General features: G+C 45.7%; 1 protein-coding gene across 3 annotated transcripts in view; it reads left to right on the forward strand.

The window, feature by feature from the left end:
- Positions 1-13136, forward strand: part of RHPN1 (rhophilin Rho GTPase binding protein 1) — a 52678-nt gene that overhangs the window by 19561 nt on the left and 19981 nt on the right. For 2 of the 3 annotated variants that reach the window (XM_027859860.1, XM_027859862.1), the window contains 5 exons: positions 2122-2250; positions 5032-5107; positions 8607-8684; positions 11125-11249; positions 12343-12509. In XM_027859860.1, the coding sequence (XP_027715661.1) occupies positions 2122-2250; positions 5032-5107; positions 8607-8684; positions 11125-11249; positions 12343-12509 (575 nt within the window). The remainder of the gene's footprint in view (positions 1-2121; positions 2251-5031; positions 5108-8606; positions 8685-11124; positions 11250-12342; positions 12510-13136) is intronic. The other variant, XM_027859861.1, reaches the window with a different exon arrangement.

Here is a 13136-nt window from a genome sequence, read left to right on the forward strand (position 1 = left end):
GCATAGGTTCTTGAGGGCAGGGGCTTTAACATGTTTCAGGGTCTTTCTGGGATAGGGGTTAAAATGTGAGTTGGTATCCTGGGAGAGAGGAAACACGTGCTTATCCGTCAGGGATGAGGAAATCATTTCTGGCTTCTTTGCACTCACCAGCCCCTCCTTTCTCTTTCCTTCAGGACTTCTTCCTTCTCTGCAAGAGTGCCTCCCCTCAGGCTCCCTCTCAGTATGTAGCTCCAGGTGTCCTTTCTCACCCTCATGTTCCCTGCCCACTCTGTGCCCATTTCAGCCCCCACAACCCCTTGGGCAAGCCTTAGTCACCTGGGACATTTGGAGGATGATGTAAGCCCCAACCATGATGACTTTGTCCTAGGCCGGCTCCTCCTTTGGCCATCCCCCACAGGCCTCCAGACTTAACCAACTGTGCCTCCCCTGCTCCTTCAGACCCACTCGATGGAGGAATGCACTGTCTCAGCACCTGGTGATGCCTGGCTCACAGAGGAAGGTCTCAGTGCCGATTTATGGCATCGCAGGGCACAGATTTAGAGCAGAAAGAGATCTTTGAGATCATCTGGTCCAACAAGGAGGAAACAGGTCCCCAGATGGGTTAGAGGCATGGGTAGTGAGTAGCAGAGCCAAGATTTGCATCCAGGTAGATCAGACCATCAACAAGCATTTATTAAGTGCTTACTGTGTGCCAGCCACTGTGCTAAGTTCTGGGGATACAATGAAAAGCAAACTTCTTTGATTTTAGATCTAGCCCTGCTGGATCTCTACTGCACCGCTGCTACCTCTAAATATAATTTAGATGTAGAAGAGACTCATAGAGATGATGTCTCCAAACTTGTGTCTTTACAGGATGAGAAGCCTGGGCCTGGGAAAGTGAGGTGACTTGCCTAAGCAGGGAGCCTTAGGATGTCTTGGATTGCAAATTCCTCCCTTCAAACCACTGCCCCCCCAGAAAAGTGCCCTGAAAATCCCTCTTCCCTTTCTCCCTCTCGGCAAAACTCTAGAGGAAGGAACTCAGGTTGATGAAAGGAAAGAGCTCTGGTCTAGGAGTCAGGAGTTCCGGGCTAGAATTCCAGAGCTAGGAGTGGGAGGTATTCCCCATCCTGGCTTCCTCAGAGGGATTTCAGTCCTCATGGTACCAGAGTAGGAACTCTTCTAAGTAAGGTTTGTAAAGTACTTTACCTCACTTGATCCTCATAACAACCCTGGGAGGGAAGAGGCATTATCCCCATTTTGCAGATGAGGAAACTGAGTCTGTGAGAAATAAAGTGACTTGCCCAGGGCCACACAGCTGGTAAGTTTCTGAGGCTGGATTTGAACTTAGGTCTTCCTGGCCCCAAGTCCAGTGCCCTATTTTGCTTAGCCACCTGGCTGCTTCAAGTGACTTGCCCAAGGCCTCACAGATACTAAGTCTTAGTGCTAGGATTTAAACTTGGGTCTTCAGACTTCACATCCAGCATTTTTCCACAATAAATGTTTCAAATGGAATGTTCTCCAGGCTCCTTCCTCCTCATGGGCATTTCCCTCTAATAACAGAATCACAGCTCTCTGTATATAAATATATAAGGTATGTAAATATGTAAATAAGCTTCCACTTATTTAATGTCCCTGTTTTTAAAAAAAGTGGGGCTCATCTAGGTGATAGAGTGGTTAGAGCACTGGGCCTGAAGTCAGGAAGACCTGAGTTCAAATCTAGTCTCGGACATTTACTAGCTGTGTGCCCCTAGGCAAGTCACTTGGTCTCTGTCTGCCTCAGTTTCCTTAACTGTAAAATGAGCATAATAATAGCACCTCCCTTTTAGGGTTGCTGTGAGGATCAAGTAAGATAATATTTGTAAAACGCTTGGCACAGTGTCTGGTGCATAGTGGTTGTTAAGTAAATGCTTATTTCCCCCCCTCAGAAAAAAAGGTGGCAGAGCTCTGCCTCCCTGATTGCTAGGGGTGACTTTGGGCCCAATTAATCTCTTCCCCGATTTAAGCCTTAGGTTTCCCCATCAGTGAAATGGGGCTAATAGTTACACTTGTCCCCCACCTCTTTCAACAGACTCTCTTGAAGGAACTACTTTAGGCTCCCTAAATCAAGACATTCTTTAAAAAACATTGTGGTTCTTTCCCTAGAGCTACCACCAACCACCGAGTGAAGGAGACCGTCGCCCTGGAACTGAGCTATGTGAATTCCAACCTGCAGCTGCTGAAGGAGGAGCTGCAGGAGCTGAACAGCAGTGTGGACGTGTACCAGAACGAGAGGTGCCCAGGGTGGGAGGGGAGGGGGCTCCAGCTTGGAGTTCAGACTTCTTGTTTTTAAGAAGGGGAAACTGAGGCCAGCCTCCTCTGTGCTGGCTCCTCTGGAGCTTATAATAACAAAGGTTTAGCGTTTCTGTGGCACTTTGATGGTCAACAAGTACTTTATATTTAAGTTATTCTCTTTTGTCCCCCAGGGGAGGTGGGGTGAAGATGAATAGCTCCATTTTGCCGATGAGGTACTGGGAAAGGTCACACAGCTAGTAAGCAATGGAGTCAGAATTTGAACCCATGTTTTCTTACCAGAAATCCAGGGTTCCTCCTTCTTTCTCCACCCCTCCTGGGGGATTTCATCAGCTCCCGTGGGCGCAGTTATCATCCAGGCCTGAGACTCTCTCCTGAGCCCCTCCAGCTCCCCGTGGGACGCTTTCCGTGGGCCATTCTATAGGCATCTCAAGCCTGACTGTCCTCCTTCTCTTTGTCTTCCAAGTCTGTTAGTCACTCAGATGTTCGACTTCGAGGTCATCCTCAACCCTCCCCTCTCCCTCACAAGTGGCCAAGTATGGTTGATTGTTCCGGAAAATGTTTCTTGACTCTGTTCCTTTCTCTTTGGCCCAGTCAGCCTGGTTCAGGCCCTTTTGGCCTCTGAACTATCGTGGTGACCTCCCACTTGGGCCTCCAGGCTCTCCCTCCTCTGATCCGTCTTCCGTGTTGATATTCCTAAAACGCAGATCTCACTTTGCTCGGTAGAATCTGTGGTTTTCTACTGTCTCTAGAGTCAAACACAAAACTTCTCTTTTGGGCACTTAAAAGCCTTCACAACCTGATCCCCACCAGCCTTCTAAGCTTCTTGTGTACCATTCCCCTTCATGAATTCTACTGTCCAGCTGAACAGGCTTTCCGACTTTTCCCCACGGGTGGAAATTCCACCCCCTGTCCCCTTGCTTGCCCAAGCTGTCCCTCAGGCCTGCAATGCCCTCCTTCCTCATCTACCTTTCAGAGCCCCTAGGTCCGTTCAGAGCTCAGCTCAAGTGCTATTCCCCATTGAGGCCTTTCCTGATTCCTTCCTACTACTACCCCTTCTCCCTTGAAATCACCGAGTACTATTTTTGTACATACGCGTGTATACTTGTTTTCCCTAGAATGGAAGCTCCTTGAGGGCAGGGATTATTTTACTTTTCTCCTCTGTATCCTCAGTGGCACATAGCAGGCACTTAATAGATTCATATTGATTGATTTTCTGTAACCCCCAGTTGCCCTAATTCAGGGTCCCCATGGCCTTTTCTTTCAGGGACTGCTTCCCTTGCCCACCCCACCCCCCTAAAGGCACAGATTTCTGTCAGTCTTAAGTCATTCTCACTCTAAAAATGAGAACTATTGTTATCCGAGAAGCCAAGTAGAAAGAATAATGGCTTTGGGTTCAAGAGAACAGTAATCAAGGGATCAAAGTCAAAAGGAACCTTAGACATCATCTAATCCAGGGCTTCTTAAACTTTTTCCACTGGAGACCCCTTCAGTGATTCTTAATCTACAGTTTAATAAGTACTGAATTCTAATCCAACTCTTCCATATTACAGAGGAGGAAAATGAAGACTCGGAGAGGGAAGTGCCTTGTCCAAGGTCACACAGCTAAAAAATGGCAGAGCCAGAATTCAAACCCTAGTCTCCTGAACCCAAACCAGTGCTTTTCACACTGTATCACCAAATGTCTCATTTCAGCATCATAGCTTACTAACTGGGTAACCTTGGGCGAGTTAGTCCCCTCCTTCTTGCTAAACCTCAGTTTCCCCATCTGGAAGATGGTGGCGATGGTACTTGGTCTCCTCCCTGTGCAAGGTTGTTATGAGGAAAATGCTTCAAGGTTTATAAAGTGCTATAGAAATGTGAATGGCTCTCATAACTGCCTTTCCTTACCTCGTCCCTAATGCCTTGTTTTAAGTTAGTATCCCGTGGGTGTAGGGCTGTGAGAGAGCCTGACTGCAGGAACCATAGGGCTTGGGCTCCTGGCTTGGGGAGTGGTGGGGGAGGCTCTGGCTCATGGAGTCTCGGAATTGGAAGGGACTTAAGAAGGTGTTAGAATGAAAGCATACGTGAAAAATCGTCTATTAGTCACTGATTGCCGGGCACTGTGCTAATCACTGGAGATGGAAGCATCAGCAAGGTACTTCCTGCCTGCAAAGAGCTTACTGTGTTTTTTATTTTTATTTATTTTATGTCTATTTTTTTAAAAAAATTATTTATTTACTTTTAAATATTTATTTTTTATTTTCACTTTTTTCTAAGGAGCTGCTTTCTGATAGGATGGACAACACACTTAGGGGGTCTTTTGGTCTAGGAAGTCCTGAAAGCTATGAATAGAATAATAGGCCAGTCCATTGGCATGTTTTTCCAGAGGATGTAGTGGTATTGATTTGAACACAGTTCTTCAAGCCTAGAGGTAGAAGGGAGGGTCTGTCTGAGTTCATGTGAGGCAACAGAGCAGAAAATGGCCTGAGTTAAGAAGTTTGGTGCCAGGGTGGGCATTGGAGGCTAGGCTTATCTCCTCCTGAGTGTGGTCTTTGGAGGTCTGGTTTGAAGGGTGGAGGAGCAGCCCCAGAATGGGGAGGGAGGAACAAGCATTTATTAAACACCTACTGTGTGCCAGATACGGTGCTAAGTGCCTTACAGGATTTATCTGGCTTTGGTGAAGAAGTATGGATCCAGCCCTCTTGCTTCTCTAGGCTGGCTGCTTAGCCTGGGGCAGGGGAGGGTTCTGAACCTCAGAGCTCAGAGTCCCTTTTGTTTCAGCGAAGGCATCTGCGTCCCCATGATCCCACTGGGGCTGAAGGAGACCAAAGACTTGGATCTGGCCACACCCCTGAGGGTAAGTCCTTGGCCCTGACTGAGAGACTGGACCTGTGCCCTCGGGGAGCCCTTAGTCTGAGAGGAAGATGGCCCTTTCCCAAGGGGAACGTACAGCCTGGTTGGGAAGAGTCTAGTGATCTGAGTTCTGGTTTCCACTCTGACATCTCTGAGCTGCCTGACCAGGGGCAAGTTATTTCTCCTGCCTCAGTTTCTTACCCTGTAAAATGGGGCTAACACTCATGCTACCTCCCTCCCAGGTTGTAAGTATTAAAAGACTATAGAAATGTGAGAAGGTGACATTGTATTAATATGGCTTCTACCCAATAACTGGATTCCTCAGCTTAGCATTCTGGGTCCTCCACAGTCTGTCCCCACCTAACTAACCTTCCTGACTGTGTCTTCCAACTGCCTCATAAGCTCTTAAGTCATCAGCCGGACTGGGTATCTATCCCCCAGACATATCCTGTCCTCTTTTTTAAACATCTAAACTTTTGTTCTCTCCCATTTCCTAACCCTGAAGTGCCCTTCCCCCACCTCTACTTTGTGAAATTCTATCCATCCTTCCAGGCCCAGTGTGGCAGCCACCTCTTCCAAGAAGTCTTCTTTGATTCCTGCCAAGATAAGAGTGATCTCTCCTTCTCTGAGAGCTCACAAGCCCAAGAGAGACCTTTCACCTTTCACTCAAAAGAAATGGCAGGTGCACAGATTTAGAGACGTCTGCACTCCAAATGTTCACATGGACCATTTGTGCCTGACTTGTGGTAGAGTCTTCCGAGCTCGTATCTGTCTGATCAGTCACAGTCGGACACACTCTAGTGATGTCATTTCGGTTCTGTTCGAGAAAGAAACACAATCACCAACCAGCCAACCAACCAACCAGTCATCGGTGTGCAGCTCCCTGAAGGATGCTAAGCTCTAACCCGGCCTTAGACCTCACTGACCCTTTGGCATCTCCCTGGGCCTCTCGCAGCTGATCTGTGGGACCTGCCTTTAGCTCCCTGGCTGTTTCACCTTTTACTTCTTACTAAAATTCTCTGATTCCTAAACTCCCAGCTTAAGGCCCCAAGCCTCCCGAGTCCACGAGCTTTCTTTTTACAGTCTTTTTACTAAAATCATTCTACTACCTTAGGGTAGAAGTAGTTCTCAAGACATTTTGAAAAGCATTTCAGAGAGATAAAAACAAAAACCACTAGCCAGAAAATTAAAAGCAGTAGTCAGGGGCTTCTTAGGGTATCATGAGCTCCCCACCAAAATCTAAAAACTGCTTTATATTTTTTTTGCCCAAAGAGGTCTACAGCTGGGTCCCAGATCAGGCTATCCTGGGGCAAAGTTCACCCAACCTGCCTCAAGACTGTACTCTCTAACTTCCTTCAGAGTCCCAACTGGTGTTATGGGAATATAAGGAGGGTTAACTCCTACCTGCCTGGTTCTACCAGCATCCTGGATGGCAACAACCTTCCTCTACCAAGGCCAACATCTTCAGATGATGTTTCCTAGCCGGATTCCTTCCTTCTAGCAATAACAACAGTAGTGATAATAACTTCCATTTCTGCACTTCTTAAGAAGGTTCATGAAATTTGTTCCTCCAGTAGCTCAGTGAGTAAGCTAGTGCAACGATTGTTATCCTCATTTTATGGAAAAGGAAACTGAGTCTTTCATGGGAAATGACTTTCCATCACTTCATAGTGAGGTGGTATCAGCTGGCATTTGAAACCAGCTCTCCTTATTTCAAAAACAACAAAAATAATACTAAAACTAGATTTCAGTAACGCTTCTGGCAAAGCTCTCATGCTATTTTTGTGGACATAGAGAGATGTGGGCAAAATGGTGGAGTGAATTGGGAACTGCTTGAGGCAGTTAGATGACCTATTGGATAGAAAGCCAGTCCTGGAGTCAGGAAGACTCAAGTTCAAATCCAGCCTCAGACACTAGCTCTGTGACCCTATCACTTAATCTTTGTCTGCCTCAGTTTCCTCATCTCTAAAATGGGGTCATTGGGGCAGCTAGGTGGTTCAGTGGATAGAGCACCAGCCCTGAAGTCAGGAGGACCTGAGTTCAAATGCGGCCTCAGACCAAACACTTGACACTTACTGGCTATGTGACCCTGAGCAAGTCACTTAACCCCAATTGCCTAAAAATAATAAAAAAAAAAGTTTAAAAAAATGGGGTCATTAATAGCACCCACCACCCCGGGCTGTTGTGAGGATCAAATGAGATAATATTTGTCAAGTGCTTTGTAAATCTCAAAGCATTATATAAATTTAGCTATTGTTATTATTGTTGTTGTTACTGAATGACCATACCTAAAAAGTAATCATTAATGGGTTGAAGGCATCCTAGAGGGACTTCTCCAGTGGAATGTCCCAGACTCTGACCTGAGTTCTAAGTTCTTTAACATTTTTGTGAGTGACCTGGATAAAGGCTAGGTGATATGTTTAATCAAATTTATAGACAATGTAGAATTGGAAAGAGTTGTTAGCACTCTATATGACAGAGTTGGGACCCAAAAAGATCTTGACCACGGTGGGCCAAATTCAATAAAATTTAATTTAATGCAGCAAATGTAAAGTGCTACATCTGAGTTCAGAAAATCAGTTTCACAAGTACAAAATACTGTCTGGCCACACCGTCCCCATGTCATGTGAAACACTCATCCACGGTGTGAGCTCCTCCTCCCAGCTTTGTATCATCTACGTGTTACATGAGTGCACTGTCATCTGTGCTTTGACCAGATTCATAGATTTTTAGGGAATGGATCTTTGAGACCACCTAGTTCCATTCCTCCTCAAACAGGAATTTTCTTTATGATATATCCAAGAAGGGGTCGTCTAATTGTCCCTTGAAGACTTCTACTGAGCTCCTCCCGAGGGAGGGCTGTTCTGCTTTTGGATAACTCTAATTTTTATGAAGTTTTTTCTGTATACTGAACCTAAGTCTATACTTTCCACCCATTCCTAGTTCTGCCCTCTGGGGCCAAGCCTAACAATTCAAATCCCTCTTCTCTGTGATAGCCCTTCAAACCATAGGAACGTAGATTTAGAGCTCAAGGGACCTTAGGGGTCAATGAGTCCAACCCTCTCATTTTATGTGTGAAGAAACTGAGGCTGAGAGATTTGGTGACTTGCTCAGGGTTGAATAGCTATTTAATGTTTGAGGGAAGATTGGAACTCAGGTCTTCTTGACTCCAAGTCCATTGCTCTATCCACTCTGCCATTTTGACTCAAATACTTGGAGATAACTGCTGGGCCCTGCTAAGTTTTTGTACTCCAGGATAAGCATCCCTAGTCCCTTTATCTGGTCCAGTTACAGCATGGTTTCAGTCCCTTTCACCATCCTGGCTGCCGTCCAAAGAAACATTCTTTTTACTAAAATAATCCTACTACCTTAGGGTAGAAGTAGTTCTCAAGACATTTTGAAAAGCATTTCAGAGAGATAAAAACAAAAACCACTTTCCACTTTATCCATGGCTTTCCTAAAATGGGACATTCGGAACTGAACACCATCCTTTCAATCCCTAGGAGATGATCTCAGAACACTATGGCGAGGACAGCACCTCCTATGACGTGGAGATCAAGAAGCTTATGGACCTGAGACAGGTGTGTGGGCAGGTGGCCAGTTACTGAATGGACCATGTAGATAAGAGTGGGTAGAACATGTGCTATATGCACCCCTATGAGGGGGAGGGGCATGGAGAAAGAACTCAAGGGGGAGGACAGGGTGGGTGGAAGGAGCTGGACTTGGAATCAGAAAATACAGTTATGCCTGCCACATTGCAGGTTTAGGGGCCCGGTGCCCCCAGGATCTGGAAAACCTCTGTAAAATGTTTTTGGTCCTCCCTTTGTACCAGAGAAGAAGTCTGAATTTTTTTTCTTTTTCTTTCATGGGGTGTTTATAGTACCTTATTGTAAAATTTGGGTTAAGTATTTGATCATAGACTCTGTGTCATCTGCTGGCCTTTGTGTGTTGTTGGGGGCTTCTGCAAAACTCCCCCAAAATTCCCATTTAATTTCTTATGCCAACCCAAAATATATCAAAACTGCGATGGGGAAAGTCACAATGTGGAAGGGATAACTGTCCCTGGGTTCCAATCCTGGCTTTGCCACTTATTGGCTGATTGGCCCTGGGCGGCTCACTTTACTTGTATTGATCTCATTTTCCCAATTTGTAAGAATGAAGGAATTAGACTAGATTTTTCTCAAGTCCCTTCTAGCTTTAAACTTTTGTGATTCTGCAAGTAATAATAATAATAACAATAATAGCTAACGTTTATGTAGCACCTACTGTGTGTCAAGCACTGGGCTAAGCACTTAAACTGTAACAGCTAACATTTATATGGTGCTTACTATGTGCCAGGGGCAGCTAGGTGACTCAGTGGATAGAGTACTGGCCCTAAAGTCAGGAAGACTTAGCATCCTGAGTTCAAATCTGGCCTCAGTTGTGTGACCCTGGGCAAGTCACTTAACCTTGTCTACTCAGTTTCCTCATCTACAAAATGAGCTGGAGAAGGAAATGGCAAACATTTCAGTATCTTTGCTAAGAAAACCCCAAATTGGGTCATGAAGAGTAGTACAGGACTGAAATGACTGAAAAAATACCAGGCACTGTGTGAGGAACTTTATAAATATTATGCCATTTTATCCTCACAGCAACCTGGAGGTGGGGGAAAAAGGGTAGGTGCTTATCCCCGTTTTATAGATGAAGAAACTGAGGCAAACAGAGTGACTTGCCCAGGGTCATACAGCTCATAAATGTCTAAGGCCAGATTTGAACTCTGGTCTTCCTGAGTCCAGACCCAGCACTCTATCCTCTGCACCAACCAGCTGCCCCAAGTGGAAATAGCTAGGGCCCAAGTCTCTTGAATCCCAATTCTGCCCTATGTAAAGAGGTAGAAAGGACATTTGAGATTATTTAGCACTGCCCCCTCATTTTGCAGATGAGAAGACTGAGGTCCAGATTCCAAATCCCATCTTATTTGCTCTATACTAGAGAAAATTTTGGTACTAGTCAAAAATGACTGTTTGAGGTCCAGTGAATCAAAAAATGTGATCCTTACTTGCCTTCAGAGGGCCTCCATTCTGACGAGGAGATGATAATGATAATAACAGTAACAAAAACAACTAACATTTATATAGCACTGTGCTGGGCCCTGTGCCAACTGCTTTATAATTATTACCTTATTTGGTCCTCACAGTAACCTTGAGAGATAGGTGCTATTATTGTCCCTAACTTACTGTTGAGGAAACCGAGGCAAACAGAGGTTAAGTGACTTTCCCATGGTCACACAGGTAGTAAATGAGGCCGGATTTGAACTTGGTCCCAGGCCTGGAGCTCTATCCATTCTACCACATACATATGGTATTTCCCCAAATCCTGGAGTTCCACACTCTACCTCCCCTCCTCCCAGCTAAAGTCAGGTGGTGGAAAAAGACCCGGATTGAGAGTTAGTTAGTTCTAGCCCTGCCTCTGACACTCACTTGCTCTGTGACTGTAGGCAAACCACTTCTCCCTTCTAGGCCTCTGTTTCCCCGTCATTACAATGAAGAGGTTGGAATGTCTCTTCTTGCCTAATACTCCCAGCCCCCTTCTAGTCTATGATCCAGTGACACTGGACTTCCTGCTGTTCTTTAAACAAGACGCTCTCTTATCTCCTGACTCCATGCCTTTGTACTAGCTGCCTTCCATGCCTGGAATCTTCTCCTCCCTCACCTCCTCCTCCTGTCTTCTCTGGCTTCCTTGAGGCTTTAGTTAAAAATCTCACTTTTTGCCAGAGCCTTTCCTGATCCCAGTTAATGGTGCCTTCCCTCTGAGATTATCTCAAATTGGGGAAACTGAGATTATCTCCAATTTATCCTATCTATCTAACTTGTTTGTATGTAGTTGTTTTCATTTTGTCTCTATAAGAAATGTAAACTCCATTAGGGCTGGACTGTTTTCACCTTTTTTTTATTTATCTAATTACTCAGCCCAGTTTCTGGCACATAGTAAGAGCTGAATAAATGTTTGTTGATTCAACTGTCTGGGTTCTCTCTCCTACAGGCCATTCGAACCCCTAGCAGGAATGAGGTGGGTCTGGACCTCCTCATGGAATACTATAACCAGCTCTATTTCCTGGACATCCGCTTCTTTTCTCCCAAGAGAAACCTTGGAGTCCTCTTCCACTGGTGAGCAAGGGATAAGGAGCTAGCGTCTCCTTCCTCAGAGATACAGAAAATGGCTTGGGACACAGGGCATGGCCTGTGCCCTTAATTTTGATGTGAAAGTCTGCCAAACATTCCTAAATTTAACCGTGTCCTCTTTCTTCTCCCCCTTGTCCATTTTCCTGAAGTTTAGTCTCATATGCAGCTACCATCTTGGGTGGAAAGCAATAGTCAAACCTTTGGAATGGGCCACCTTGGAATGTAATGAGCAGCTCCTTTTTTTTTTTTAAGGCAATCAGGGGTAAGTGACTTGCCCACAGTTACTAGGAAGTGGCTGAGGCCGCATTTGAACTCAGGTCCTCCCGAATCCATGGCCAGTGGTCTATCCACTGTGCCACCTAGCTGCCCCCTTCAACTCCCTTTCACTAGAAGTGTTTGATCAGAGACTGGGCATTAAAAAATGGATGTTTTGGGGTTATTGTTGTAGAGGGGATTTGGGCTAGATTTGTCCCAAAGTGGAGTGGGCAGCTCCAGGAAGTAGCCTTGACCATGGATTAAATTCGCAGAGAGGGTGTGATATGCGTCTGTAGAGGAAATGACAAAATCCTAGATCAGGGAAGACCTGAAATAAAATATTTCATAGAATCACCAAATTGTCGGACCTTAGACTCATAGAACATTGGTGTCTTAGAAGGATTCTGAGAATTTTAAACTCACAGAAACTTGAAATTATGGAATCTTGAACTGTTGGAACCTGACAGCAGGAAGAAACCTCACAGGGCGTCTTAAGTCTGTTCACCTTCTCCCTCTGGTACGGGGATCCCATCTAGAGCATCTCTTACAGGCAGATGAAGAAATCGTTTAGCTTTTCTGCTGTGTGAGTCTTATCTGCCCAGCCAGAGTAGGAGCTCTCTGAGGGCAGGGATTATGCCTTATCTCCTTCCTCCTGTCTTCTTCACCCCCGGTGTATCCTGGTTTGGTCTGGGTCCGCATGGATTGGCCTGATGAAAGCATGAAGAGGTGGCTGAGCCAATAGTTCTGTGAATGGGCATATATGTATTGGGTGGAGAACTCTGCAGTGTGGCTCAGAGACTTCCATTTCTCTTCCTTTCTGCAGGTATGACTCCCTCACTGGGGTCCCCTCCCACCAGAGGACACTGGCTTTTGAGAAGGGGAGTGTCCTTTTTAACATTGGTGCCCTTTATACCCAGATTGGGGCCCGGCAGGACCGGGGCACCAGGATAGGCATTGACTGTGCCATCGAGGCCTTCCAGAGAGCGGCAGGTACGTATCCCCACTCCCAGAGATGGGATGGCCACCTTTGGGCAACATAATCATCTCTTGTTGGAACTGCTGCATATGATAGGGCCCAGTTTGCATATAACGTGCATGTATTTTTGTTTTGATCTTTGTAGTATGGGATAAGGGAGTCAGAAGGAGAAGGAGACATGCCCCTGTCTTCACTTGGCTTTAGGGTGGGGAGAGTTATAATTAAAACAAAACAAAAACTCTGTATATAGGTGAGCCAGTGGGTAAAGATAATAAACTCTAGTGGGATGGTTTCTGGGGCAGTGAATAGGCACAGGGATTAGGTGGTGGGGAAGTGAGGGCAAGACTAAATGCCACATTGGAAGAGAGTATGGGCAGAGGGGAAGGAGCTAGTCATGTTTTGATCTGCCTGGTATCAAGGTCTCTTGACTGAAGATGAAACTGGGAAAAGATAGAAGGACCTCAATGACCTTGTGACATTGTATTCCTACGCTTGAAGCACAGCCCAATGCATAAGAGTCCTCCCATGGGCATGCACAGGCACGAGCTATATAGAATATGCCACCCTGGTCACCAGGATCATTGGAGACAGCCTGCTGTGCCAGGATGAGGTCTCACTTTGATCTCCTCCTCTCCCTTCTG

The sequence above is a fragment of the Vombatus ursinus genome, unplaced genomic scaffold, assembly GCF_900497805.2.
Source record: "Vombatus ursinus unplaced genomic scaffold, bare-nosed wombat genome assembly UNPS02014173.1, whole genome shotgun sequence".
Lineage (NCBI taxonomy): Eukaryota > Metazoa > Chordata > Mammalia > Diprotodontia > Vombatidae > Vombatus > Vombatus ursinus.